At 39.4% G+C, this 27,825-nt stretch overlaps 1 protein-coding gene across 3 annotated transcripts in view; it reads right to left on the reverse strand.

Annotated features, from left to right (window-relative positions):
• Nucleotides 1-3,597: 3,597 nt before the first annotated feature.
• Nucleotides 3,598-27,825, reverse strand: part of WASHC2C (WASH complex subunit 2C) — a 50,604-nt gene continuing 26,376 nt past the window's right edge. For 2 of the 3 annotated variants that reach the window (XM_081949256.1, XM_081949254.1), the window contains exons 16-29: nucleotides 27,097-27,189; nucleotides 24,384-24,491; nucleotides 22,446-22,526; nucleotides 19,983-20,143; nucleotides 17,968-18,100; nucleotides 16,554-16,685; nucleotides 15,551-15,667; nucleotides 15,028-15,135; nucleotides 13,617-13,718; nucleotides 12,513-12,635; nucleotides 9,795-9,986; nucleotides 8,400-8,951; nucleotides 6,119-6,287; nucleotides 3,598-5,115 (exon numbers count right to left, since the gene is read on the reverse strand). In XM_081949256.1, coding sequence (XP_081805382.1) covers nucleotides 4,979-5,115; nucleotides 6,119-6,287; nucleotides 8,400-8,951; nucleotides 9,795-9,986; nucleotides 12,513-12,635; nucleotides 13,617-13,718; nucleotides 15,028-15,135; nucleotides 15,551-15,667; nucleotides 16,554-16,685; nucleotides 17,968-18,100; nucleotides 19,983-20,143; nucleotides 22,446-22,526; nucleotides 24,384-24,491; nucleotides 27,097-27,189 — 2,208 coding nt within the window. In that variant the 3' untranslated portion in view covers nucleotides 3,598-4,978. The remainder of the gene's footprint in view (nucleotides 5,116-6,118; nucleotides 6,288-8,399; nucleotides 8,952-9,794; nucleotides 9,987-12,512; nucleotides 12,636-13,616; nucleotides 13,719-15,027; nucleotides 15,136-15,550; nucleotides 15,668-16,553; nucleotides 16,686-17,967; nucleotides 18,101-19,982; nucleotides 20,144-22,445; nucleotides 22,527-24,383; nucleotides 24,492-27,096; nucleotides 27,190-27,825) is intronic. The other variant, XM_081949255.1, reaches the window with a different exon arrangement.

Raw genomic sequence — 27,825 nt, forward strand, 5'->3', positions numbered from 1 at the left:
CCATCACAGCCAAAAACAGACCTTGGGAGCCCGTTTTCACTGGCAGAGCGCTTGGGCCCCAGACACGAGTGTCATCAAACTGGCCACACCCACCCTAGCCCCCCTCCCAAGGTGGCCCTCAATGAAATCGAGTTTGACACCCTTGCACTGTGCTGTGGTATGCTGTATTCTATTCCCTATTCCTTTCCCTTCTATTCTCTCTCTGTGGTGTGGTCCATTTCTCAGCCACCTTTTCCCCCCTGCAACTGCAACCACCCAAAATACTGAGCCTCAATGATACTTCGGCTTAGATCCCCAGAAAGGGCCTGCAGGTCCAAACCACCTCCACTTTCCAAACTGAATCCAGAAGTTGCAGGGGCATCTTATGGACAGCAGCGCATGGGCACTTTTTAAAGTTATCGGATAAAATAAAAATTGAAATTGAATGCCTAAAAAAATAACTGTCCAAATCTTACACTAAATAATACACTAATGTTCTCAGTTGATGTAGAATATCTTCCATATTGTAAGAAAACCAGGTAATCTTAAAATATAGAGTTTTAAGAATGTTCATAATCTAAAACTCCAATATGTATACTCTACAGCTCAAATTTGTTATCTAATGTATAAATTGCAGTTTCTCCAATGTATAAAATAAGCAGGGTAACAGATTTATATATTAGCAAAAGGAGATCAGAAATGATCTCACCTTACCCAGAATATTAATGTGAAGTCTTTTATATCTTCAGAATTTTAACAGAAAACAGGTAGTCCTCAACTTACAGTCTTTTGTTTGGTGACCATTCAGTTACAAAGGCACCAGTGGTGGGTTCCGCCCGCGGCGTGCGCATGTGCCATACCTTCCAGCAAGCCTCTGCGATACTCCAGCTGCTTGGCGGAGCGTCACGCAGGTGTTGTATGTGCCATGCGCGGAAGCGCCAAAGGCGGACAGGTAAGGAGCTCAGGTGGGCCCTCCGGAGCACCGTACTAAAACGGTACCCAGTGCTCCAGGCAGGCTCCGGTACACTCTACCGCCTGTAACCCACCACTGAAAGGCACTGAAAAAAGTGACATGACCATTTTTCACATGACCGTTGCAGCATCCCCATGATCACTGTCAAAATTCAGTTGTTTGACAGTTGGCTTACATTTATGATAGTTGCAGTGTCCGAGGGTCATGCAATCACCTTTTGTGACAGGAAAAGGCAATGAGGAGGACAGATTCACTTAATAACTGTGCTACTAACTTAACTGCAGTGATTCACTTAACAAATGTGGCAAGAAAGGTCGTTAAGTGGAGCAAAACTCACAACACTCTCACTTAGCAACATACTTTTTCTGATCAATTGTAGTCATAAGGTGAGCACTACCTATAATAGAATGCTCAAGTTGAATAAAAATTTTCAACTTGAATAAAAATGAAAGCCAATTTGTAATCCTATTATTAGATGCTGAAAAAGCTTTTGGCAAAATATACATAATACGCATTATATATACGGTGTAACTATACGGTATACGGTAAAGGTTTGGATTTTTAAATTTATAAAGTGAACAAGCTAAAATAAAGGTTAATAGTATGCTTTCTGCTGTTTTCTCTTGTTCAGCGGAAGTAAGCAAGAATGCCACATTTATCCTTGCTTTTTAATATTTGCATGGAATCCTTGGCTTGTACTTTTAGACAACTTGGGGAGATTTACAGGGTAGAATGTAATTTACTCAAATTGATTTTATTTGAGATGATACCTCACTGTACTATCCCAGTGTTGGTACAAATAATGTATGCTTTTAGTAAAATAACAAAATATTCTATTATAAGTGGAAGGGAAGCCTCCGGAGGGTGAAAAACGGCTGAAAATCAAGGCTGAAAGTCAGCTGGCCAGCATGTGCATATGTGCCATTGGTTCGCCATCACAGCTCTAGACAATGCGAGTGTCTTGATTTTGTATAGCAAGACTGTCAATGGACCTTCCTTAAACTATAACTTACGTAACAAAAACAATATTAAGAATTTATTAGATTCCATTACATTGGTATAGGAAAAATTGTTTAGAACAGCATTTGTTGAATATAATGACGATGCTTCTTTAAAATACATTTTTACAATGTCTTATACTTGCTTAGTTTTGGGAGAATGAACCATATAAATGTGTATGACAAAAGCTAAAATTTTCAGAGAATAATATTTTCTTGAATTACATACTTAATATGGAATCTGGCAACTGGACGATATAAATGGGTTACTTATTGCAGCATTGAATTGGAAGCCTTGCGTGTATAGAGCTTAGGAATCCTGGACGATTAACATATTTAATTCTTGATGGGGTTGCACCCAGACAGACTGAAGGCACAACTTTGTGGGTTTCTCCTGGACTCACAACTCCTGCTCAAAGAGCAGGTGGCTGTCCTGGTCAGAAGAGCCTTTGTATAACTGTCACTCGCTCAGTCACTCAAGCCTAGTCATCTTATGTTGAACTATTGCAATAGTATCTACATGGGACTACCCTTGAAGAATATTTGGCAGCTATAGCTGGTGCAGAATAAGATAAGACCCCACTTCTTCCTCTTATGCATCTTCCTATCCCACTTCCTATCTTTGCCAATTTTAAGCTAATGCAATGTTACTAGTTATTGCTTTAATACAAAATGATTGTAAACTGCCTAGAGCCACCTCTAGGTAAGATGGGCAGCATATAAGTTAAGCAAATAGGAAAGATTAATCTGTGGCCCCATTTACACAATAGAGTGAAGAACTAATTACACTTGCTATTTAAGAGTGGGCTGCTTATTGATGTGGACTTTATATGAATAATGAAATATGGGGCTCATTTGTACAGAATATAGTAAGTTAAAAACCCATGATACTCATATAAGCGTATTAGAAATTTATATTAAACATTTCCTTCTTACCCCTATGGGTGATATATGTTCTTCCACAATCTCTGGAGTATGAGAAGCTGGAGAAATAACAGGGCCTGAAGGAAGAATTAGAAAGGATGTGGAAACTAAAGACTAAAATGATCCCACAGGTGGTAAGAGCACTTTGTGCTATGAGTCTTAAGTTGGGAGAGTGGTTCCAAAATATCCCAGGAACAATGTCAGAACTTTCTGTCCAGAAGAGTGCAGTGTTAAGAACAGCTAAGTTACTGTTCAGAACCTTCAAACTCCCAAACTTCTTGTTGAAGAACTGAGATTGCCTATCAACAGTGAGAACATCACCTGAAGATAAGCAGTGCATGGCAGATTCTGGGAAACGCTTGGCTGTGGGGGCAATTGCACCCTTCCCCAAGGCTTGGCTTGTTGGATAATGGCATAATGCAGCCTTCTTAAGTGACAACGGTGACACGGGTGCAATTGGAAATCTAAAGCTCCACTTCATGACAGTCTTCATGCTTTTAGTCCAGCCTTTAAGCCACTGGTTGTCACCTCAGCTAACAGTCAATGGTACATCCCATGCAGGGTCTTCTCTTGCCATGCTTAATCTCTGCTTAATCTCAGCAGTTCATCTTTGGGAGCTATCTTGCTGATGTACTCCTGGATGCTCTGGGTTTTGTCCAGGACAGTAGCTATGACACCCCACCCCACCTGCCCCCATTGAATCAGAGAGTGTCATACAATAACTTGTGTTTATTAGTTTTATTTTATACTGTTCTTCCTCCCGAGGGAAGGGTTTAAGGAATAAAAGTTAAATGCTACATTGTGGGGATTTAGGATTACACATAGACGGACCCAGCTTCTAGTTTTCTACAAGTGCAAGAACTTCAGATATAAGCCAGTATAACAACTCTGACATTGCAGCCTTTTAAGTGTTATTCATTCAATCAATTCAATGAGAAATCATCCTTCTTTTCCTTCAAATAACTATTTGAATGCATGTACCATGCTTTTTGAACAGACTGAATAGTGCATAGTACTTGACATGAAACAGTATCCAATAATTGGTACGAACAATACATTTAACCCAAAATGTGCATTTTTATCACTGTCTGGTGGTGATACAACATTAAGGTAAACAGATTCAACACAAATGGAATTCTGATCCAATGCAAAATCAGTGATTACTCTGTTTTTGACGGTTAATTTTATGCAATCCCATATGTCTAAGATAAGACATAATTTTCAGGCTAAACTTACTCACCAGAAATTGCTAATGAGGGTATGTGTGTGGGAAGGGAAAGAAAAATAGCAAACAGTTAAAGCATATATGATTAACTGAAACCGGATTAGAGATATTTTAATACTATACATACTGACAGGTAAACTAAGAATGTTGAGTACCCCAAAATAGGTTTGGCTCATCCACAAATAGGCTTATCTGAGAGAGTATACGGTATTCTTTTTTAAAAGTACATGTATTCCATATATACTTGCATGTAAACCCATCGGCAGATAAGCAGACCTTAATTTTTTTTTTTTTACCGGAACACAAAAAAATGTAAGACAGTTTATTCACTGATGGCATCTTTTAAAACTATAATTTGGTTAAAAAAAAAAAAGGGGGGGGGGGTTACTTTATTGAAGAAAGGGCTTATCTGTAAGTATATATGGTAGTAAAAAAAACTCCATTCCATCCAAACCCATCCCTTCCAGTAAAATGAAATAATCTTTTATCAGTAACCAAGGATATACCCAAAAGGAGAATTCAGATTCTCATAATCATGAGCTATAATCATAAACTTAATTCTGGAAAGTGAGTTGGCTTACAAAATAGCAGATCAGAAAATATTGATTTTGTAAATGCCATTTATCAACATTAAATGTTCTGTATTTTTTATTTATATTCTCTCTATATATATATATTACATCACCGAGTAACAAGCTGATTAGGACAATTGTTTGCTCAAATAGCTTTTATAACATTTTTTAAAAATGCCACGTGGAGTAAAACACACAAGTGAATGAGTCCAGGAATATTCTGTTTTGTCACCGAGTATTTGATTAGAAAATAAAGGAATTAGCATTCAGTGACAAATTGAAAAGAAATTGTCCAGCAGTCTCTTTATTAGTGCTCTTTAAATGCATTGAGTGGGTCGTCAAAAGTGCTTGCTGTTCTAGGTTCACACTTACTTCCTGAGAGTGATTGAGAGGTGGTCTTTTTTGTTGATGTCTTAGATTGACTCGCAGGGGAGAAGATATCATCTAGAGAAAGGAAGAAAACCGTTAATCTGTGCTTGTTCATGACCAGAACTGTTTCATAGACATTTTTTTTAAAGAAAATGATGAATTACATTTATATTAACAGGAATACAGAGAAGGATGTTGATAAAAAGTCTGCTGGCTCCTAAGCATATTCTTAGCAAAGACATCAATAATGCATTGCTCACAACATATGGTAGGTCTGAAGTAACAGAAACGGGAAATCCTAGTGTTGATTGAATTGAAAGGACTCAGGGTTGCAGGAGACTCAAAAGCTTTGAGTGGAGCCCCTTCATAATAGGGCCTCCAATTTTAATTTCTAATGTACAGAAAAATGCAACTATTAAATATGTTAAGAGTATCATACTATCTATACTGATTTAAAATCAAATCTAGTATTTGTCCTAGTATTGTATTTTCTGAGAAGTGTACCCTTTACTATGCCAAATCAGAAGCTAGCTATACTAAGAAAGAGAACGTGCCATAGATGTAGTCATTCTTGTCAAGGTTGGCTTTTAAATTAACTGAAAATGCTTAAAACAAACTGCTACAGTCTCAATAATTACACTTCCCACTGGATAGAATATGAATTTCCAAAAATATGAATTTCAAAGATACACTATGGAATCTAGTTTGAACCAATACTATTAAGACAGCAAGCCCCATTAGGTTCGTGAAGCACAAGTGTTTTTCCACCTCTTTTTTTGGCATATATCATACTCTTCCTTCATGGAAGATAATCTCTTCCTATCGAGGCTCAACATTTCTAACAAGAAACAGGATTAGTCATGGTCCTTCTTTGTGTCTGAAGAAATATATGAAATATTCTGACATTCCCCAATCCTCCCAATCCAAGGGAGTGCCCTTAGTCTAATGACAGGTAGTTTTTTATTTTTTTTAAAAAAATTGCAAAATCATTACCTAATTCTTTCTCAACTTATTTCTACAGAGATATATTTGTCAGTGAATTGCAGATCTTTCTACAAATATTAGGTGTTTTTTTTACCTGTGTCCTCATCAAATATAGATACAGCTTCCATTTTCTTTCTTGTACTCTTTTCCTTTGATTTTACAGCAAGATCAGCAAAGATATCAACATCATCATCAAACAAATTGACTTCTACCTCTTTTGCTTTGTCTGGCAGCTTAACAGTTTCTACTGCAAATATATCATCCTTGAATAAAGAAAAGAATTACTCAGTATGAAAATGATCTTTGAAGGCATGTACCGTATTTTTCGGAGTATAAGACGCACCAGAGTATAAGACGCACCAAGGTTTTGAAGAGGCAAATTAAAAAAAAGTTTTTGCACTCTGCAAACCTCCCCAAAATGGCCTGTTTTTCACGAAAACGGGCCCGTTTTTTTTTTTTAAAAAAAGGCATGAATAGCCCTTAGGTGGCTTGTAGAATGTTCCTTTTTCGCAAAAATGGGCCCGTTTTTCATCAAAAAAAGGACATTAGGAAGCTTGTAGGGTGCTCCTGGGGGGTGGGCAAAATTGAGCAAAAAACGGCCCATTTTTTGCTCATTTCTGCCCTCCCCAGTCCCCAGGAGCTCTTTGAAAGCTTTCTACAAGCTATGCACGGTCATTTTGGTGAAGGCAGGGTTTCAGGAGGCAAAAAATGCTGTATTCAGTGTATAAGATGCACCCAGATTTTCAGCCTCTTTTTTGAGGAAAAAAGGTGCGTCTTATACTCTGAAAAACACGGTATTTTCTCTGGTTAGTGCTTATAAAATAAAATACAGTAGCTTTCATTTTCTGCATCTAAGCTTCAGGAATCAATTCTGCTAAGCAGCTAGTTCTATGTGGTTGTAAATTTGAATATGAACTATTCTAATTTGAAACTTGAAAAGTATTTAGGAATATGAGTGGTAAATAAGAATATCATATCTTCAGCCTGCCAAATATGGTTCCATAAAATGATTCCATTCATTTAATTCATTGAATTTAATCCCTTAAATTCCTCACCCCATAAGCACATCGTTTGATATTAAAACTAACACTAATATAAAGTAAGGAAAGAGAAGAAAGAGAACAAAATCAAAGAAAAAGCAAGAAGTTTAAGAAATGAAAACAAGCTGAAGGAAAATAAAAAAGGAAAAAAGATATAGAGAAATGGCTCCCAATAATATTCACAGCAGTTCTAAGTATAAATATATTTTAACTTCCCTCTTGACAGTCACACCATCTTACGCTTCTTTTTATAATTTATCCTATTTAATCATCAAAAGCATAAATCACAATTTCATTTTTAAAATTTTTATGCATAAAGAGGCTTCTAGTCATCAATAAGGCTTGATTTCTCATGAATGAATAGCAGGTATATCTGACTGTTAGCTTGGAATCTTTTTGGTCTGTGGATTTTGAGGACGTGGATGGGACATCTAAACATGATTCCTGCCACTTTTAAGCTTGACCAATGTGCTTCCTGGATCCTTCAGGGAATAGTGGAGATGTGAGAAACAGGATTGAGGAGATTGTCAATGCTTTCCTTTGGGTAAGGCTTTAAGTCTGCAGCCTTGAGGCAGACTGTAGTATGCTCCCTCATCTCTAATATTTCCTATTTAGGAAATTATATTGAATATCTAGTTAGAAGAAGCAGATTATCTGTATCCTATTGAGAACAATACAATACAATAGCAGAGTTGGAAGGGACCTTGGAGGTCTTCTAGTCCAACCCTCTGCCTAGGCAGGAAACCCTATACCGTTTCAGACAAATGGCTATCCAACATCTTCTTAAAGACTTCCAGTGTTGGGGCATTCACAACTTCTGGAGGCAAGCTGTTCCACTAATTAATTGCCCTCACTGTCAGGAAATTTCTCCTCAGTTCTAAGTTGCTTCTCTCCTTAATTAGTTTCCACCCATTGCTTCTTGTTCTACCCTCAGGTGCCTTGGAGACTAGTTTGACTCCCTCTTCTTTGTGGCAACCCCTGAGATATTGGAACACTGCCATCATGTCTCCCCTAGTCCTTCTTTCTATTAAACTAGACATACCCAGTTCCTGCAACTGTTCTTCATATGTTTTAGTCTCCAGTCCCCAGTTTCAGGCACTGTTTGGAGCTTTTTTTTAAACGATCTAACACAACTGGAGAGGTTGCTAATGAATGATTAAAAAAAAATCCAAATCTATCCCATCTTTCCTTATTCACTTTTTGGTTACTGTTTAAACAAACTGCATTCATGCCAAGTTGTTTGCCCCATCACTCTAATGCCCGTGGAATAAACAAAAACAGCACAATACCAAGTCAGAAGAATCCAAGTCTGAAGAGAAAAATTTTCAAAATTACCTCAAAAATGTCTTGGATAGGGAAACCTTGATGTAATTGAGATGGGAGCTCCTGTTCTTTTCTCTTCACAGTTTTCTTACTAGTGATGAATGCATCTTGTTCTTCTTCCGGGAAAGGGACCGGACTTAATTTCCTTAATGTCTTTCTAGAGGGAAAGAGGTCTGTCCCCTCTTGTGCAGCAGGAAACAGCTCCTCGCTTTTTGCAACCTTGCTTACAATGCCCTTAACTTCCAGTGTTGTCTTAGAGTTGCTATCCTTAGTGAAAAGGTTGTTGGACTCAAAGAGATCATTCACATCGGAATAGGCTGTTGATTTTGACTCATTGGGTTGGTTGCTGCTGTGGGTTGATGGAACCAAGCAAGCTTTTTCAGTATTTTTCTTTCTAGGCAGCTCGCTATGATGTAATAGAGTGGGTGGCCCAGAGTTTCCTTTTAAGATAGGCAGACACTTGTTCTCTGCAGTATCCATTTCATTTTTGTCAAGTTCTTCAACGGCTAATCGCCTGGCAGTTCTGGTGGGTGGCCTTCGATTCCCACTCACTTTGATTCTTCCCTGCAATTTGAGTTTATAAGGATGCAAAGTGAGAAACAGTACAAATTGACAAGCAGTAAGAGCAGACAATGCCACATTTCTAAAAGAAGCACTGCTATTTTCAAGCTGGTATTCCTCCCCTTCGGACAAGAGAGGAAAGAATCCATCTACACGAGGCGATAGATCAGAATACGATAACTGAAGGAGACCTGGGGTGAAGCGCTTTTCTTCACAATTTCTCCTTTGCATTTCAGGCAGTTTTGAAATGAGAGAGGTCTTCAAAAATTCTCTTCTTAAGAAAAGCATTGCGAGTAGCCTAACCCAGGGGCCAGCAACCCGTAGCTCTGGGGCCGCATGTGGCACTTTCATCCCCCTGATGTGGCTCCCTATCGTCGGTCGGCTCCACAATTGATAGGATTTTCAGCCACGTACAGGAAAAAGGATGCCGTGCTAGGAGGAGACTGTGGTGGGGGAACTGGACTTCCAGTCGGCAGAGAAAAAAGGATGCCATACTAGGAGGAGACTCAAAGGTGGGGGAACTGGACTTCCAGTCGGCTCCAGAGTTTAACGGGGGGCTTCCAGTTAGGACCGTTGTGGCTCTTTGAGTGTTTAAGGTTGCCGACCCCTTGCTTAACTTAATGGTTCTTTCTGCTCTGCTCACTGTTCAATTTAAATTAAGTATACTAAGTTGAATATAATATTTCTTCCCTTTCCCTGTGAACATGTGGAAAAGGAAATGCTTATACATTATTTCATTCACTACATTTTTTTCTACATCAGTAAATACTTTGGCAACTAAAATGAGTCCTATGTAGTTCATTAAATTAATCATCTTTATAAAGATTTTTTTCATTATCAAATTACCTTGTTGACATTTTGCAGTGTGTTGGCTTTCACAGGGTTATCAAAACTAACTCCCAGCTCTGTAGTATTTCTTGTGGAAGCTACTTTGGTATGCTTTGTGTCATCAGGTAAGTGAGATGGTCCCTTTGATGGTGGTTTCACAGTAGTGGTTTTCTTGTATAGTTTATCTTTTGGGTTAATTTCCAATTCTCCCTTATAAAGTAAAATCAAATTTATTATTTGTGGCAGCAGATCAAGCAAATGCGTGTTTGGGGAAAAGATTCAAGAGGGATCAGTAAAAATGGAGGTGGTAATGCAAAATCATCTTAACAGTAAATAAGTACAGAAAAAGGATGACTTGCCACAGTGCTTTTGACTCTGACAGGACAATTCTTAATTTTATCTACAAACCTGTTTCTAGAGTGGATGGAGAAGTCTCCGAAACCCAAAGAGAGAGAAAGAGAGTGAGAGAGAGGGTTAAAGGTCAGGAAGAAAGGGAAGATAAAATGTACCTAAAAGACATAAACTCAGGGCAAAAATCTCATTTGAGTGGGAGTTGAAAAAAGAAACATTGAGCTATTGTCAGCTGCTGCTGTGAAATGGTCTATGTCACACTACAAAGATTTTCTCCTATAATCATCGCTACCCATATTGTATTTGGCACACTGCTTGGTATTGCATTTACGTTTTACTTGCAGAAACTTCTACTTTGCCAGCTTCAGTGAAATCTTAGATATACAAATGTTGCTGTAAAGAGTTCACGTATACAATCCGTCTCTATCAGTGGTGGGTTCCGGATCCTGTTGCAACCGGCACGGTGCAACGGGGCCCGGTGTCCCCCACAAGCATGCGGGCAGCGGGTGTGCAAGCATCCTTACCTCCTGTGACGCCTTTGTGACGCTCCAGCTGCTTGGTAGAGCGTTGCGCAGGTGACGTAAACTCCGTGTGCGGAAGCGCCGAAGAACCCAAATACAGGTAAGGAGCTCAGGCGGGCGGGTGGGCCCTCCGGAGCACCGTAACGGAACGGTACCCGGTGCTTCCGGCAGGCATCAGTACGCCCGTACCAGGGCTTACCGCCTGCAACCCACCACTGGTCTCTATTCATTCTGCTTAGGTAAACTTATTAAGATAGACTAACATAATCCTGCTCCTTCTGAATGTTATCTTGTTTCTCAGCCCTTAAGGAACACTTTAGACCAGGGGTGTCAAACTCAAGGCCTGGGGCCAGATCCAGGCTGCGGGGTACTTAGATAAGCCCCATGGGGCCGCCCTGGAAACAGCGATGGACCAGCCCGCAGTGCTTCTGTAAGCAGTAACAGGCCCCCGAGATCTGTTTTAGGCAGCCAGGGCCTCCTGCAACCCTCTGCCAGTGAAAACGGAGCTCGAGAGGGCCGTACACTGCCTTCCTGAGCTCCATTTTCACTGGCAGAGGGTTGCAGGAGATCCTGGCAGCCGAAAACAGAGCTCCGGAGTCTGTTTTAGCAGGCAGAGTGCTCAGTCCACCACAGATGCTGACAGAAGTGACGTCGAGCTTGCCATGCCCACACTGGTTCCCTGAGATCAAACACAACCCTGATGCGGCCCTCAATGAAATCAAGTTTAATACCCCTGCTTTAAACCATTCTTGTAATAGTTTGCATGTTTATATCAATGTTACCCCTTTTATTCTCTACAATGTCCCTGAAAAGAACAAGCTTCATTGACATGAATCGGAAGAGTGAAACTAGAAGAATTAATGCAGCTCTGGACTCTATAAGAAGCATCATACCAGAGAGGCTTACTTCTCTCTAGTCAGCACTAATGAGGCTACACCTGTATAATTCTAGGCACTACATTTCCAGAGGGATTGATGGGTGAGAACAAATTCAGAGGTGTGCAATGAAGAAATAGTGTACAATGAAGAAAAAGTGAGATTTAGAATATTTTAGACATGTGATGAGACACCCAGAAAAGTATGGCATACTTCACTTAATCCTCCAAGGAAAGACTGAAGGTAGATGAGGTCCAGGCAGAAAAAGAACATCATGGCATCAAAATCTAAGGTACTGGTTTGGACAAAAGTCAACAGCACTTTTGTGTGGAGCTGTTGATAAAAATAGGATCGCCAACAAGATCGGCAATGTCTGATGATGAATATGGCACAAGAAGAAGAAGAATGAAGATGAAGCTTCTTACTTTGTAAGCAAGGAAGAAAGAAACAAATAAGACAGAAAATAGCTGATGAGTGAATGAAAATTAAAAAGTGACCAATATGAATGTACAGTACTGATATGATTTTGGTCACCTGACAGAACTGATTGAGCCCCACATTTATATGAAAGAAAAATGAATGAATTAAGAGGAGAGAGAAGATGAAGAAGTAATCATGGTGATGGAATTACTGAAGCACACAAAAGATATTTGAAATGCAAAGAAAAACAATCCATGAAGAGACAGGAATGCAATTGAAGTAAGGAAAAATTTCAAGGATAGACAGATATAGGGAGGTATAACAAATGGAGTTGGTCTAAACTTATATTGGTTTACCATTTCTACTCCAATCTGCATTGCAAAATGGGAATAGTACAACTGGTGTGATTTGTGTATGCGTGTGTGTGTGTGCATGTGTGTGTGTGTCTTTCCATCTGAAGATACTTATCCTACTTACTAATGGTTCTGGAACATACAAATGCCTTTCCTTGTTAAGATATGCAATTTTCATATATTCAAACCTGTAATTCAAAATTGTACTTTACAAACCTCGGTGGCTTGAATTTTTGATTCTCCTTGTTTGTCATGTTGATTATTCTGCAGAACTTTACTATCTTTTTCCAAGGACAAAACAGGGCTCTCTTTCTTTATTATCGTTTTCTTTTCTGGTACCTTCCAAAGAATAAAATTAAAGTAACATATTAAAGAAGCAAGGTTGCGCTATATGTTAATTATGAAAGCAGTTGCAAGTTGCCAATGTCATTTAACATTTAAAAACCGAAATATGTATCTTGCGCTAAAACAAAATTTATAACTACAAAAACATCTTAGAATAATTTAAAATCAACTTAATTTGTTTTAGTATACCGAATTTATCAAGTCTAAACATTATAAACATGGTAAGATCAATAGTATTTATCCCAATTATCTGTCAGCTTAAACTTTTACATGGTTAGTGGTAAAAGCATGTCAAATTAAGAAAAAAGGAAATAGAGAGAGATCTACAACTTCATCCCACCACTCAGCTTTTGTTTTTTCTTTTAAAATAAAGTTGAACTGTAAAATGTAAAAAAAAAAATGCCAGTCAGCCTGAAGCCTTTTGATATTGTGTAAACCAACTATAACTTTGTTTGCCAAATTTAAAATTGAAAGTTTGGATTCTGAAGAAACTTTATGCAGACTCTCGGATCCTGATGCAATGCTATTTATATTCTATACTATTGTTCTCAATTTTTGTGTGTGTATGTGTGAGTGTGTAAATTGCACTGAAGTAACAAAATATTTTAAACAAAAAGGAAATACTAACTATACTGTTGCAAGTCAAAAGTAGCAAAAAGATTCTTATGGCCATCTCAGAAGATTCTCCGAAGTAATATGTTGCTTCTGGCAATTATCCCTGAGTATGCATTCATTAGTTTGTTCTGAGGAAGTTCCATTGTAAACTGTAGAGCAGCAAAAGTTGTGATAGCCAAACAGCAGTGGTGGTCTTGAAAGGCAAAAATGAGGGCAAAAATGTTTTGCTCGAAGCCTAGCTCACTCAGAACTTAGAATAATTTGCATACCTCTATTATCTAGTTTAAACAATCTCAAGCAATCCAAACAAAAAGCAACATCTGAGGCTTTTTCAACTATTAATCACAACATGATAAGTACCAAGGGCTTTGTGGCAGAATTGCTAAAGAGACCATCATCGACGTTGTCATCGGTCCCAAACAGCCATTCTCCAGATGATAGTTTTGCTTTAGGGCTTGAAATCTGAAATTGAAACAGAAATACACATACATATCATATAGATAGGATAAGCAAATAACTATTTCCTCAATACTTGTTACTTGTTTCTAACAAATCATTAATTTTATAGGAATGTAGTATCCGATTGTGGTTCACAACTCTGAGTTGCCACAATCTAATCTACAACTAGAATTAAAAAGGCATTTCTTATGTACTTCTTACAATTGGAGGTTAATCCTTCAATGATGAAATGACATACTGTCTAAAAAGAATTACCGTATTTTTCGGAGTATAAGTCACACTTTTTCCCCTCAAAAAAGAAAATCTGGGTGCGTCTTATACACTGAATACAGCATTTTTTGCCTCCTGAAATCACGCCCCCTTCACCAAAATGGCCATGCATAGCCTTTAGAAGGCTTCCAGAGTGCTCCTGGTGCTGGGGAGGACAGGAAAGAGTGAAGAACAGGCCTTTTTTTTGCTCAATTTTGCCCCCCCCCGGCCCCCAGGAGCATTCTATAAGCCGCCTAAAGGCTATGCATCCCCCTTTTTTGACAAAAAACGGGCCCGTTTTCATGGGCCATTTTTTGCTCGTTTGTGCCCCCCCTCCAGGAGCACTCTACATGCCTCATAAAGGCTATTTATGCCCTTTTTTGGAAAAAAAAACCAAGCCCATTTTGGCCGTTTTTGGAAGATCAGCAGAGTGCAAAAACTTTTTTTTTTATTTGCCTCTTCAAAATCTTGGTGCGTCTCATGCTTGATATAAAGTGATTGAAATTATTACCTGAATTTACATGCTGACTAAATATTGCTATTTTGTATTGAATTTTGTCTAAATGTATACTATGAGTATGGGGGGAGGGAACACCTGCCGCACACTGCAACTGCCAAAATTTGTAACCTTTTCCATTACCCCTTTCCTTTTTATTCCCTAAAAATCAATAAAATTTTGTTTTTTTTAAAAAAAATCTTGGTGCGTCTTACACTCCGGTGCATCTTATATTCCAAAAAATACAATATGTCCACTTTTCACTTAAAAAAAGTTACATGCCTATTTAAAGTTTATACTCCCTCTGTTTCTCTGCTGGCTGAGTTGCTAGAGTTATCATTTAGCAGTATTTGGAGGTCCATAGCTTCCTACACTGTTATATTTCCATCCTTATAATTACTTATAAGTACTTTAAATTCAATTAGCAGATCCTTTAAAAACACTTTTAAAGCTTATATGCAATCCATTGAATCAACAGAAATGTCCAACTTTTGCTTGTTATTTAACAACTTGGGAATAAAACAATCTGTAAACAAAAAAAAATGAGAGCATTTACAATTGACTGACCACTTTTTTGTTATCAAAAAGGTCAACTTCAGGATCATTGTCTTCCTGCAGTTTACGGCTGAAGAGAAGTTCTTCATCTTGAAACACACCTGTGCTCTTCTCTGAAGGCTGGAAAAAACCCATTGAATTGTTTTCAAAACACAGTGTCAAAAACTGATAACAAAATGTAACAGAGCAGATCCCATCCAGAGATTTTAGTAAATTAAAACTCTCCCCTCCCATGATCTGAAAGGAAGCTTTTCTGGGGGAGGCAGTGGATTGACCACAGCCAGACTCCAGCATGGGCTCCAGGAGGCATGTGCTTGGCTGCCAGCAGTTCGGGGAGGCAAGAACCTAGTGGGGCATCGAGTTGTTCCCACGTCCAGTGGCCGGGGTGATTTGTTCCATGCCGACCTGGTCACGTCCAGCCATTCACGCCCACCTGGTCATACAGAATGCTATGTGTCAACCCATCTGTGCCCATTCCTTCACATCCACCTGGCCATTGTGAATCGTACCATTCCACCATCCGCATGTTACTCACCTTCCCCATTCCAATCTGTTTATTCTTACTAGGATCCACAACCTCATTTTTCTCCTCGTCCTCAAACAAACTGAATACACTTCTCATCTTTTTCTTGGCATCTTTCTCCAAAAAGAGCTGGAAGTTCACAGACAGAAGTTATTATTTGGGCCCGTGACAAATGGATTAAACAGCTTGATTTTATACCACAAATGATTTGGTAATCCAGAGTTAGGGAACCTCAATCCAATAAGGCACTTTATTCTTCATCTCATGTGATGTACAAACCTTTTTGTCACTGAACTTGTCAGGATGGTTTTTGTCAAGATTGAAATGGCTCTTCCTCGAATTTTATTATGGTTCGATGCACAGTAAGCCAGATGTTCAGAATGCATTTAACATTTTTGTCCATTTATTGAGTCCTTGCCAAGGACTTGGAATAAGCAGATGTGGATGTTTGATGGTGTTACAGATATTGTCTCAGGATGTAAGCTGTTCCGAGTAAAGCTGCCTTTTGCAATTGACGGATGGTGAATAGTCAATGCTGATGGTGTTCAAGTGATGCTCTATTGTTTTATGATTGTACCCAAGGTGCCCATTACTATTGGTACTACTTTTGCTTTCTTTTGCCACAGTCAGATTAGAATTAGAATTTTGTCAAGGGGAATTTAAAATAAAAGAAAACTGGTGGCAGAGGGATATACCTATCAACCTATCAATCGTTTTCTTATGTACAACTCTCAGAAAGGTTTCGAAAAATATAGTTCATGGTTTTGAACAGGATAAGATAAATTTGAAGTAGAATTGTGTACAAATGAACATGCAACTGTTGAAATAAAACATTTACTGAAATCTGAAACAGAAATGAGATGATGTATGATAAAGTGGGCTAAAAGTGGTTATAATATGCATATGGAACAATGAGAAAATATGAAAGGACTGAAATCTTAAAGAGATTTTTTTATAAAGTGTTGAACCATTGGTACAGCAACACATATGTATCATATATAAAGCTTTTCCTTACTTTGTCCTTCCTTTCTTGCTCCAGTACATTTCCTCCTTCTCCAACATTATAACCATGATGTGTACCAGATTCTTCCGAAGGTCCTGCCTTCTTTTCTACTAATTTCTTCTGAGGTGTTTCCAAGAAATTTTCCTGATGGTCAAAAAGTAAAAGATGAGGATTCTACCCTTCTCTGGAAAACTGTATTTTTTACAAGTATAATCATCCATACTTTACAATCAGTACTTAACTGATGGATACACATATATATCTTGTATTAAAATTAGCTCAGAACTTCACGGAATTCCAATTGGAGGGAACTGCTAATTGTTTACAGAATTTATCTTAATCTGCTTCACTAGAAAATCCAGTCCTAACAGTTGCTTTTGAACATCAAAATAGCCAATGTTTTATATTTAAAAGTTTCTATTATTATTTGTGATTTATTATGTTACCCAGATGATAAATAGGAAGCTACCTTATAACTGGGATTTAAATTTAGATGACATCGTAGTAAAAATTACTGTTTTAAAAGATCCCTATTGTATTTGTTAACCAGATACATCATTTATAATATTTTTTAAAAAACAATAATTTATTATAGTAAGATTTTGTGGATAGAGCCAGTTTGGTCAAGCGGTTAAGGCACCATACTTGAAAGTGGGAGATCATGAGTTCAAATCCCACCTTAGCCATGAAATCCAGCTGGGTGACTTTGGGCCAGTCACTCTCTCTCAACCCAACCCACTTCAGAAGGTTATTGCTGTGGGGAAAGTAGGAGGAAGGAGCTGTGTTGGATAGCTTTGCCACCTTATTTGTAAAAATAAATAAAACAGATTTCACCGCTTCACTGTGTATGTGATTAAAGTAGAATTCTAATCCACAAACTCTCATAATAGATGTAATAAGCTGACAAATTGCTATAAGGCTCTGCTATTCTTACATATGATCCAGTGGTGGGTTGCAGGTGGTACACCCCGGTACGGGCGTACCACTTCCTGCCCGGGGCACCGGGTACCGTTCCGGTACGGTGCTCCAGAGGGACCACCCGCTTGCCTGAGCTCCTGACCTGTATTTGAACTCTTTGGTGCTTCCGTGCACGCAATGCACGGCGCCTGCACAACGCTCTGCCGAGAAGCTGGAGCGTCGCGGAGGCTCTCGGAAGCGTCACAAGAGGTAAGGATGCATTGCAACGGGATCTGGAAGCCACCACTGATATGATCAAATATTTCCAGATTGGGATCCCATAGCTGACGTATTATTAAGAGAAATGATTCTTCAGAAGTGTCATCTTTTTCCCCTCAAACCTTCATTAGATGCATCTAACTGGCTGTAACCTCATTAGATGGATGCACTGTGCAACGAGTCGGTATCACGTGAATGAGAGTGCTAAGCCTTTAATGTTTACAAAGTCACAATCTGAATTACGGCTTACTTGATCAGCACACACTGTTATTGTTTGGGCATCAGATGACGCTGGTTGAGGACTGGTTAAGGTTGGTTGAGAGCTGTAGTGCAAGGAACCATCTTCAAATAGAACAGCATTTTTCTGAAGTGGTTTTTTACTGCTGAAATAAATAAAAAAAGTTTGATCCAAGATGGATCTGTTATTACCTGGTTATCTTTTACTACAATGGTATTTTAACAATGTATCTGAGATTTAGTTAATTGCTAACGCGTTTCCCCGAAAATAAGACAGGGTCTTATTTTCTTTTGACCCCCGAAATAAGCACTTGGCCTTATTTTCGGAGAGGTCTTATTGGTTTTGAGGTGCAGGAGGCAGTGAGCATGGTCACCTCATGTGTTGCAATCTTTTCAGGGAGGGCTTATTTTCGGGGGAGGGCTTATTTTAGTACATGCGCTCAAAAGCTCGATTGGGCTTATCTGGGGAGGTCTTATTTTCGGGGAAACAGGGTAGAATTCTGTAATTATTTCTTTATAACTATTTTCACAAATATTTTATCAGTAAGGTAAAATTAAGTGCTAAGCCAGTTAAGTATTATATTGTCTACATTAACTAATTGTAAAATCTCTAACTAAGAATAATTCCTATGTTTTCTTCTTTTTTGTGCCTTTGTTGATTCCTGGCGATTGCCTGGACTAGTCCCTGAAACTTTCTGGGCAAGATTTCAGAAGCAGTTTGTCATAACCTTCTTCCTGGAGCTGAGAGTCAGCTAGCTGGCTTCGTGCCTAAGATCGAAGTAGAAATTACAGCCTCATTTCTAGCCTGATGTATTAACCACTTTACCAAATTGGCTCTCCAATTCCTGATTACAACATGGATATAATCATGCAGTTTTACTGGTATTTCCTCACTTCTTTGTGGTATGTTTCTCTGACTTCCCATGTAGCTTCCAGCCCCTGGTGGCAACTCTTCCAAGTACTAATAAGACCCAACCCTGCCATTATTTGACTAACATAAACTGAGAACAATTACTTTTTTTTTAGTCACCAAAGATGTCAGCAAGAAGAAAATCTATAGAAATAGTGGCACAGTTGGTAGAGATTAAAGAATTTCATGTAGCACATGTGCTCAAGGCTACTCTATGGAAGCACAGCTATTTGTTTTACAATATTTAAAGAATTACCTTGTTCCACTCACATTGTTGCCCTATTAATGACCACAGGTAGTCCTTGATTTACAATAATTCATTTAGTGACCATTCAAAGTTACAATGGCACTGACAAAAGTGACTATGACCATTTTTCACACCAATTATCTCTCTCTCTCTCTCTCTCTCTCTGTGTGTGTGTGTGTGTGTGTGTGTTTTCCAGCATAACTCTGGAACGCCTTGAGCAATTTCAACCAAACTTAGTATACAAATGACTTACTCTCTGGAAACAAATACTTGGGGGTAAGACATCCCTAACACCCGTCAGGATGGGTGTTCTGTTAAGATACAGCCTGTTATGCCTAAAATGGCTTCTACTGTACTGCCATAAAATGGCTTCTACTGTACAGCGTGTGGAATTGCCATGGTAGTGGCTTCACAATACTCCGCAAGGAGGCTCCCTCTGGTAAGGGGAAAAATCCAATATTAGAAGTTACATTTGGTCCAGATATTTTGAACAAGGCTTTAATTATTTTTGAGCACGAATGTATGGCCAACACAACGTACTTACATACGAGAAAAGAACTACAACCTCAAACAGCTTAGTGCAAATATCGCAGACAAGCAGCCACTTCTAAATCAGGATCAGAAAAAAGCATACCAAATGATAATGGATCAGCTAGCAAAATAACAAGGTGGTATAACTTTCCTTGATGCTTCTGGGGCAGAGGGAAAGCATTTGTAACTAATTTAATTGCTGCCAAAATCACGGCTTTTCCTGTCTAATACAGGATTAGAATACATAAATACCTGGGCAACGCCCGGTTATCAGCTAGTATTGAATAAAATACAGTATTGATAAATGAACATGTTGTTTTCTTGCAGCTAAATCTTTTACCTGTCTTTTGTGGCAACAATGAAATCATCTTCTCCTTCTCCTCCTTCTTCAAAGAGGTCTCTCTTAATAGCTTGATTGGCCCCATAAGCAGACTTCACCGGTTCCTTTTTTTTACTTCCTTCAGAAGTGGCTTTCATCTCTTTTTTATTATTACAATGATCCTAAAAATATACCATGTTGTCATGTAATTATTCTTCAATTCATTATTCAGATACAGAGGTTCAAATCAAAGCACATCAATGAATGCACCACAACCAAGGCCCACCAAAATAGTGACATACGAACCCTCAAATAAACAAATCTCACCATATAACGACAAATGTTTTTCTTAGGAGCATGAAATCAAAATTAAGATTAAATATTAGTTTTTGCTTTAAGGCAGTGCCCCCGCCCCCCTCTGCAACCTTTTGGGCACCAGGGACCGGTTCCATAGAGAGGGTTGTTTCCATGGACCAGAGAGGGTATGGTCTCATGTGCTGCTTTCATCCTGTGGATGGGGCTTTGCTTGTTTGTGCAGCCAGGTTTCTCAGATTCTGTGGACCGGTTCTGTTTAATGGACTGGGGGCTGGAGACCAGAGATGGTATTATCCCAGTTTGGGCGAACCGGTAGTGGCAGCAGTGGCTGGAGGCTCTGCCCACCCGCCATCATGGACGCTTTGCGCAGGCGCAGAAGGTTCTGAGCATGCGCAGAAGCCCCGTGCGAGAGTGCGCGCTCCAGTTCCAAACCAGTAGTGAAGGTAAGAGAAAACCATTACTGCTGGAGACCCCTGTTTTAGGGGATCCTAATGAAAAGCAGGTTATGAATACGACCTATGAATATAAATCTTTTTAATTTAATCTTTTTCTAATTTCAGTCTGAAATTAGGGATACAATACAATACCATAGCAGAGTTGGAAGGGACCTTGGAGGTCTTCTAGTCCAACCCCCTGCCTAGGCAGGAAACCCTACACCGTTTCAGACAAATGGCTATCCAACATCTTCTTAAAGACTTCCAGTGTTGGGGCATTCATAACTTCTGGAGGCAAGCTGTTCCACTGATTAATTGTTCTAACTGTCAGGAAGTTTCTCCTCAGTTCTAAGTTGCTTCTCTCCTTGATTAGTTTCCACCCATTGCTTCTTGTTCTGCCCTCGGGTGCTTTGGAGAATAGTTTGACTCCCTCCTCTTTGTGGCAACCCCTGAGATATTGGAACACTGCTATCATGTCTCCCCTAGTCCTTCTTTCTATTAGACATAACCAGTTCCTGCAACCACTCCTCATATGTTTTAGCCTCCAGTCCCCTAATCATCTTTGTTGCTCTTCTCTGCACTCTTTCTAGAGTCTCCACATCTTTTCTACATCGTGTTGACCAAAACTGAATGCAGTATTCCAAGTGTGGCCTTACCAAGGCATTATAAAGTGGTATTAACACTTCACTATACACTTCACTTCATTATAAAGTGGTATTAACACTTCATCAGATCTTTCTGATAAAATATGCATAACGCCCTTCAGTGACTCGTGGCCTAGTTTTTCTACATACTACTACATCTACTTTCTAGAGTAGCCCTAGAAGACTATTCAGAAGTTTTAACTTTTCCAGAATGGAGCAGTGAAGGCAGTGATGGACATGCCTCAATATGACCATATAATAGCTCTGCTTGGTGAGCTTCCCTGGTTTCAGTGTGCTTTTGGGTGTGATTTTATAAGCACAAGGCTGAGTTACTTGAATGATTGCCTGTCTCACATAGTATCTGCTGGCTGATTCAATCAGGAAGATTTGTATGCCAACAGTAGCTAAACAATGGTGTTTGTTGGAACCTTGGAAGAATCTTCCCTGTGTTATAGTCCCTGCCCTCTGGAATTAGGTTCTTGAGTTCTGTGTGGCTTCTTCCTTGCTGGTATTTAGGAGGTCCTTAAAGTATTGACTTTGCATCCAGACTTTTGATTATTTTGGATCCGTTTCTAGTTGCCCAGTTTTTGCCGTCTTCTGTTATTTATTTTTACTGCCCGGTTGCTTTATGTACTGCCCAGAATTTCCTATAGTCATGTGATGCACAAATTTAGGGATTTCAGGGATTTTTTTTGTCTTTCACTGTGAGTTGCATTGTGTTGGGAGGAGTGCACGAAGGGAGGCTCAGCCAATTTCATTGTACAAATTCAACCTCCCTGTTTCAAAATTCCAACTGAACTCATGATCTACATACTGAAGAAAAAGCAACCCTGTAACAACAGAAGATATTTAATAGTTGTTCCATGTTTTTTTAAAATCATGTTTATTTCTGGATCCTACTCCTTATATCTGCGGCCATCAGAACTTCAGAGGGCAGAGTAGGCACTGCATATATCCTGTATATAGGCTTAAAGTAGAACAAATGAAACCACCATCCTATGTAAACAATTCCTAAGCAATGAAGGCTCTATAGTAAACAAATTTGGCTTCATGTTGCAGATCCACATTTTAATAACCTCGGAACATGGTACCTCTTCATCACTGCTGAGAAATAAGTTGGATGTTCTCTCCTGGGAAGATTTTGACATCTTTGGCACAGATCCAAAGAGGTCCTGGAATAAAAAAAAACCCAAGAAGAATTTAATTTACTGCAAGCAAGGAAAAACCAATCTCTACCAGTCTCCATATTTCACAGTCGGGGGAAAAAAATGGGAATTTAAAACAAACTGTGTGTTTAGGACAAACTATTTCCATACTGTCTGCCCTGCAATCCTAGATTGGCAATGGGCAATTTCTGTCGAATTGATAAGCAGATATGTTTGACGTAGATGGTTAACTTTGCATTTTTGTGATGAGAAATAATACATGTTTCATATTAAATTTGTTTTGTTTTTAAAAGTTATCAGTTTTTTTGCAATTCTGTTAATTATATTAGCATATTTATAATTATAAACCATCTTTATATTTAATTCATACATAGCAATAATCTATCTTTATCTAATTTCTACCTTTTATCTCTAACCACGTGTAAAGTTTATTCCATGTTAAGTAATATTCTGCGTCTTCTTTGTCCTTTATTTTTAATGTCAATCTGTCCATCTCTAAGCTAATATAAAAAGAAATCTAGTTAAAATTATTCTGTTACACTATTATTATCATTATTAGTATATGTGTTAATATTTCTTGTTCGTTCTTTCTTTGCTTTTTTATAAATGATATGAATGGAAAATGTTTATGAATAAAAAGAAAAAAGAACAAAAAGTTTTCAGTTTTACTTCGGTAAGCTGCTGATATTAAAAAGAAGCATCAGCTCAATAGTCAAGAAGTATATTTTTAGCATTGTTCCTGACTATGCTGAAGTGAATACAGGATTGCTGCTTCTTTGTGGCTGCCGATACAATGAACTGATGACCTCTCGTGTAGTAGGACAGGAAAGTAGGGGCATCACATTCCGAGCTTCCAGCACCAAGAAACAGCAAGCAACAGTTTGTTCGAAGCATTTTATCTTGGAAAGCTCAGAAACCCGGCATGGAGTGACAAACAAAGTCAATGCTACTTGCTGCTGCTCTCTTGCGGACCTAAAACCCCTGCACGCACCTGCCCCACCCACATGGCTTCTGGCCGCTGTGAAAGGCCGAGAATTTTCGCCTGTGCCTAGGTTGTCATTCAGTTGCCAGCCTGCTCTCCACCCTCCAGCTGATCGGTGTTTCGCTTCCCAGCCAATCAGGTCTGCTGCCCAGCTGTTTGATGATGCGCCGGCTTGTCAGGGGAGCAGGGGAGCAGCGTCGCGGCCTCCAACTGGTGCTCCAGGCCCCAGCTGATTGTTGGCGGATTCCTCTCCGTGCAGCTGATCATCACCGCCACTGTGAGTTCTAGTCCAGGCTATGCCCCTGCAAGCGCCCCTCCCCCCCCAAAAAATGCCAACCTTGAGATGGCCTGCCGGAGGCTTGCTGTTTCAGGGGTTGATAGGGGGATTACAGCTGAGCAAGCAACCCAATACAAGGATTGGGGAGAAAGAAAGGAAGCTATGACTCAGAATAAAAATAAAACCCTGAGTGAAACAGTGCTACAGAGGAAGATGGTTTTAAAAGGGAGAAAAACATCTGAAATTGAAATTACGATGTATATTAAGAGTATTTCTGGAAAGCTTTGTTTTGGTGGTACAAAATGAAACTGTTGCATACATGAGTTTGTATTTTGAATTTCACATCTCCTTTCTCTTAATCTCTCCTCTAGTGGTCTTGACAAATTTGTTATATTTTAACATTAACAATTCATTGCTTGTGAAATAAAATTCAAGATCGTAGATTTACATCAGATCTGTTTTTTTGGGGGGATCTTAGGCAAATTGACTTGTGAAAGCACCTATTAAGTTTCAAGCACAGATGAATAAAAATAGAATGTTCTCAGTTTTACAGTCATCCTAGCAGACCTTTTACCGTAAAATGTTGTTTTCAGGTGTCACATACCTCTTCTTCCTCATCTTCAAACAAAGACAATGCAGTTTTTGTCATCACTTTGGTAGATGATGAAGTTGAGTTCTTCACTTCTATAGGCTGGTGTGAAGAAAACAGGTCCTGTTGCATATGAAAGAAAGCCACACGTAGCATTTTTAAAGATGTGCATTTACCCATTTGGAACATTTTAAGCAGCCAACTGAATGGCAGAAGACAACAAAATGGTAAATGGAAGAAAGGCTAGGACTTCGAGTCAATTTCTGTTCTTGTGGAACTATAATATAATATAATATAATTACTAAATAACTATTCACGCAATAGCATCCTTGTGCTGTCAAACATTTTAGTAAAGATACTGAGCCCAAGAATTGATTCCCTATCTAGCAGATAAAATAATGTTAAAAGAAAACACTCCCGAAACACCCTTCTACAATCCCTGTTGGTCAGGTGCTATCCTGAGCTCTGGCAGATATAGGTAACAGGAAGGCCAGTTCCTCCACTTGAGAACCTATTAATCAAGTTACATGTCAAGGCAAATGTTAAGAGATTTGAGTTGTGAGTCTCTAGTTTGCAGCAGATATTTGATCGTGCTAGAACATGTGCCCTTTTATCCTCACACCAGTAAACAAGAGACTCTCTTCTCACTGTTTATAATGAAATATTCACCTACATTTTTCAACTTAACAGAATTACAGAATAACGGAGTTGGAAGGGACCTTGGAGATCTTCTAATCTGTTGTGGCCCACCAGTTGCCAGCAGAGCTGGCGGCAGACTCGGACGATGAGGAAGTTGGGAAGGAATCTGGGCCAGTTCTGGAGTCTGGGGAAGGCTCTGATGGATGCTCTGTGTCGGAGGCAGAGATAGAGCCAGGGCTGTCTGACATTTCCCAGCCACTGGAGAGGCAGCTGCCTTTGAGGGCTGAAAAAACTGGGGTCTGTCCAGATGTACGTATGCACAGAGCAGTTAGGAGAGGAGAACAATGGATGACAAGGAGTCGACTTGGGAAGCAAGGCACATGTGGACGTGAATGTCCCCTCCCTGGCTGGGGAATATATAGAAGGAAAGGAGAGTGATTGTCATAGGAGGCAACAGTTCGTATTTCTGAAGATTCTGCTCATTGTGTTTTGTGCCACAAAGACTGCTTGGCAGAACTTAATTTGCAGCCTTTTGGCTGGGAGCTCACGACCTTGCAATTATCGTAAGGAATTGATAAGGTCTGTTACTGCAGTTAACTCCTTGAAGGAGTATTGCCTGGACTTTTCAGTGAGTGAATGCAATTAACTCACAAGAGGTAAATAAAGAGGGTTTTTTTGTGGCAAGGAGTCTGTTTCTTGCTTCTGCTAAGGCTGGGTCAGAACATAATCCAACCCCCTGCTCAAGCAGGAGACTCTATATCATTCCAGATAAGTGGCTGCCCAGTCTCTTCTGATGAAGCACCTACAACTTCTGAAGGCAAGCTGTTCCATAGCTTAATTATTTTCACTGTTAGGAAATTTCTACTTAGTTCTAGATTATTTCTCTCCTTCATTAGTTTCCATCCGTTGTTTCTTGTCTTGCCTTCTGGTGCTTTGGAAAATAAGCTGACCCCCTCTTCTTTGTGGCTCAAATATTGGAATACTGCTATCATGTCACCCCTAGTCCTTCTTTTCACTATCCTAGACAAACCTCCTAATCATCTTTGTTGCTCTTTTCTGCACTCTTTCCAGAGCCTTTGCATCTTTTTTTACAATATGGTGCCCAAAACTGGATGCAGTATTCTAAGTATAGTCTTACTAAGGCTTTATAAAATGGTACTAATACCTCATGTATTATCCCTGTTAATACAACCTAGGATTGTGTTGGCTTTTTTGGCTGCTGTTGCACACTGCTGGCTCATATTAAATGATTGTCCACTAGGATTCCAAGATCCGCCTCCCAGTTACTGCTATTGAGCCAGGTTTCACCTAATCTGTTTCTGTACATTTGATATTTCTTGCCTGTGTGTAGAACCTTACTTTTCTCTATATTGAATTTCATTTTATTACATAGGGCCCGGTGTTCAAGTCTGTGAGATCCATCTGGATCTTGAGCCTATCTTCTGGAGTGCATTGGATATTCCTGCCAGTCTAATGTTGTTTGTAAATTTTATGAGTTCCCCTTCTATTCCCTCATCTAAATCATCTAAGAAGATGTTGAAGAGTATTCGGCCTAAAACTGAACTTTGGGGTAAACCACTGCTTCCTTCTTTCCATGTAGATATAGTTCCATTGGGGACTACACATGGAATAAGTCAACTACACTGAGTTGCACCTTGAGTGCAATGTAGATATACCATTTCTAGAAATCTTAGTAATAGCAATAGCACTTAGACTTATATACCGCTTTACAGTGTTTTACAGCCCTCTCTAAGTGGTTTACAGAGTCAGCATATTGCCCCCAACAATTTTGGGTCCTCATTGTACCCACTTCGGAAGGATGGAAGGCTGAGTCAACCTTGAGCCTGGTGAGATTTGAACTACCAAATTGCAATCAGAAGTAGCCTGCAGTACTGCACTCTAACCACCGTGCCACCGTGGCTCAGTAATAATCTGAGTTCCATGGCCAGTAATCATAACAATTCATTATACTTGTGGCCTTCAAGGATCATAACATTGCAAAGGAGACACAGTCATTCCCAGCTACAGTATTTCAATAAGGAGGTGGTACGCACAATATTTAATTGTAATTGAATGATTAAGAACTTACTTCAGAATCCTCCTCATCAGAGAATAGGCTTTTCTGACTCGTGAAAGGTGTTGGAGTTGAATTTTTAAACCTCTCAGCAGAAGAACGTTGACTCTTAAAAACACACAATACACATGCATATTAATAAACCTGAAAGGTGTCAATTGTAAGCAGTCCATTTTTGAAATTACTTCCAATCATTGATTTATGATTTTCCTCCCCCCACTCTAAATTTGGTTTCTGATTATGAGGAATTTTCTTCCTTTCAGGCTGCTTTCTGGGCATTTTGTTTTTCCTTTCTTTTCCTCTGAACTTTCAGTTTTGATTGGGCGCATAGCAGTGGTGTGTTGCAGGTGGTACGCCCCAGTATGGGCATACCGGAGCCTGCCCGGAGCACCGGATACTGTTCCGGTACGGTGCTCTAGAGGGCCTACTTGCCCGCCCGAATTCCTTACCGGTCTTTTAAGTCTTTGGCGCTTCCGTGCACGGCACGTACAGCGTCTGTTCTCCGCTGAGCAGCTGCAGCGTCACAGAGGCTCGTGGAACTGCTAAGACGCATGTGCATGCTGTGCGAGTCCATGTCGACACCGCCGGGCCCGTTCCAACCATACTGGTTGGAACAGGATCTGGAACTCACCACTGGCACATAGAGTATACATCCCCTTCTAGTGAGGACAAGGGAAAACAAAATGCCCTTGTTTCTTATGCTTTAGAATTAAGCAAAAGAACACAAACCCTCTCAACCACATG

This window comes from Natrix helvetica (genome assembly GCF_964273705.1).
Source record: "Natrix helvetica genome assembly, chromosome: 3".
In the NCBI taxonomy this organism is placed as follows: Eukaryota; Metazoa; Chordata; class Lepidosauria; order Squamata; family Natricidae; genus Natrix; species Natrix helvetica.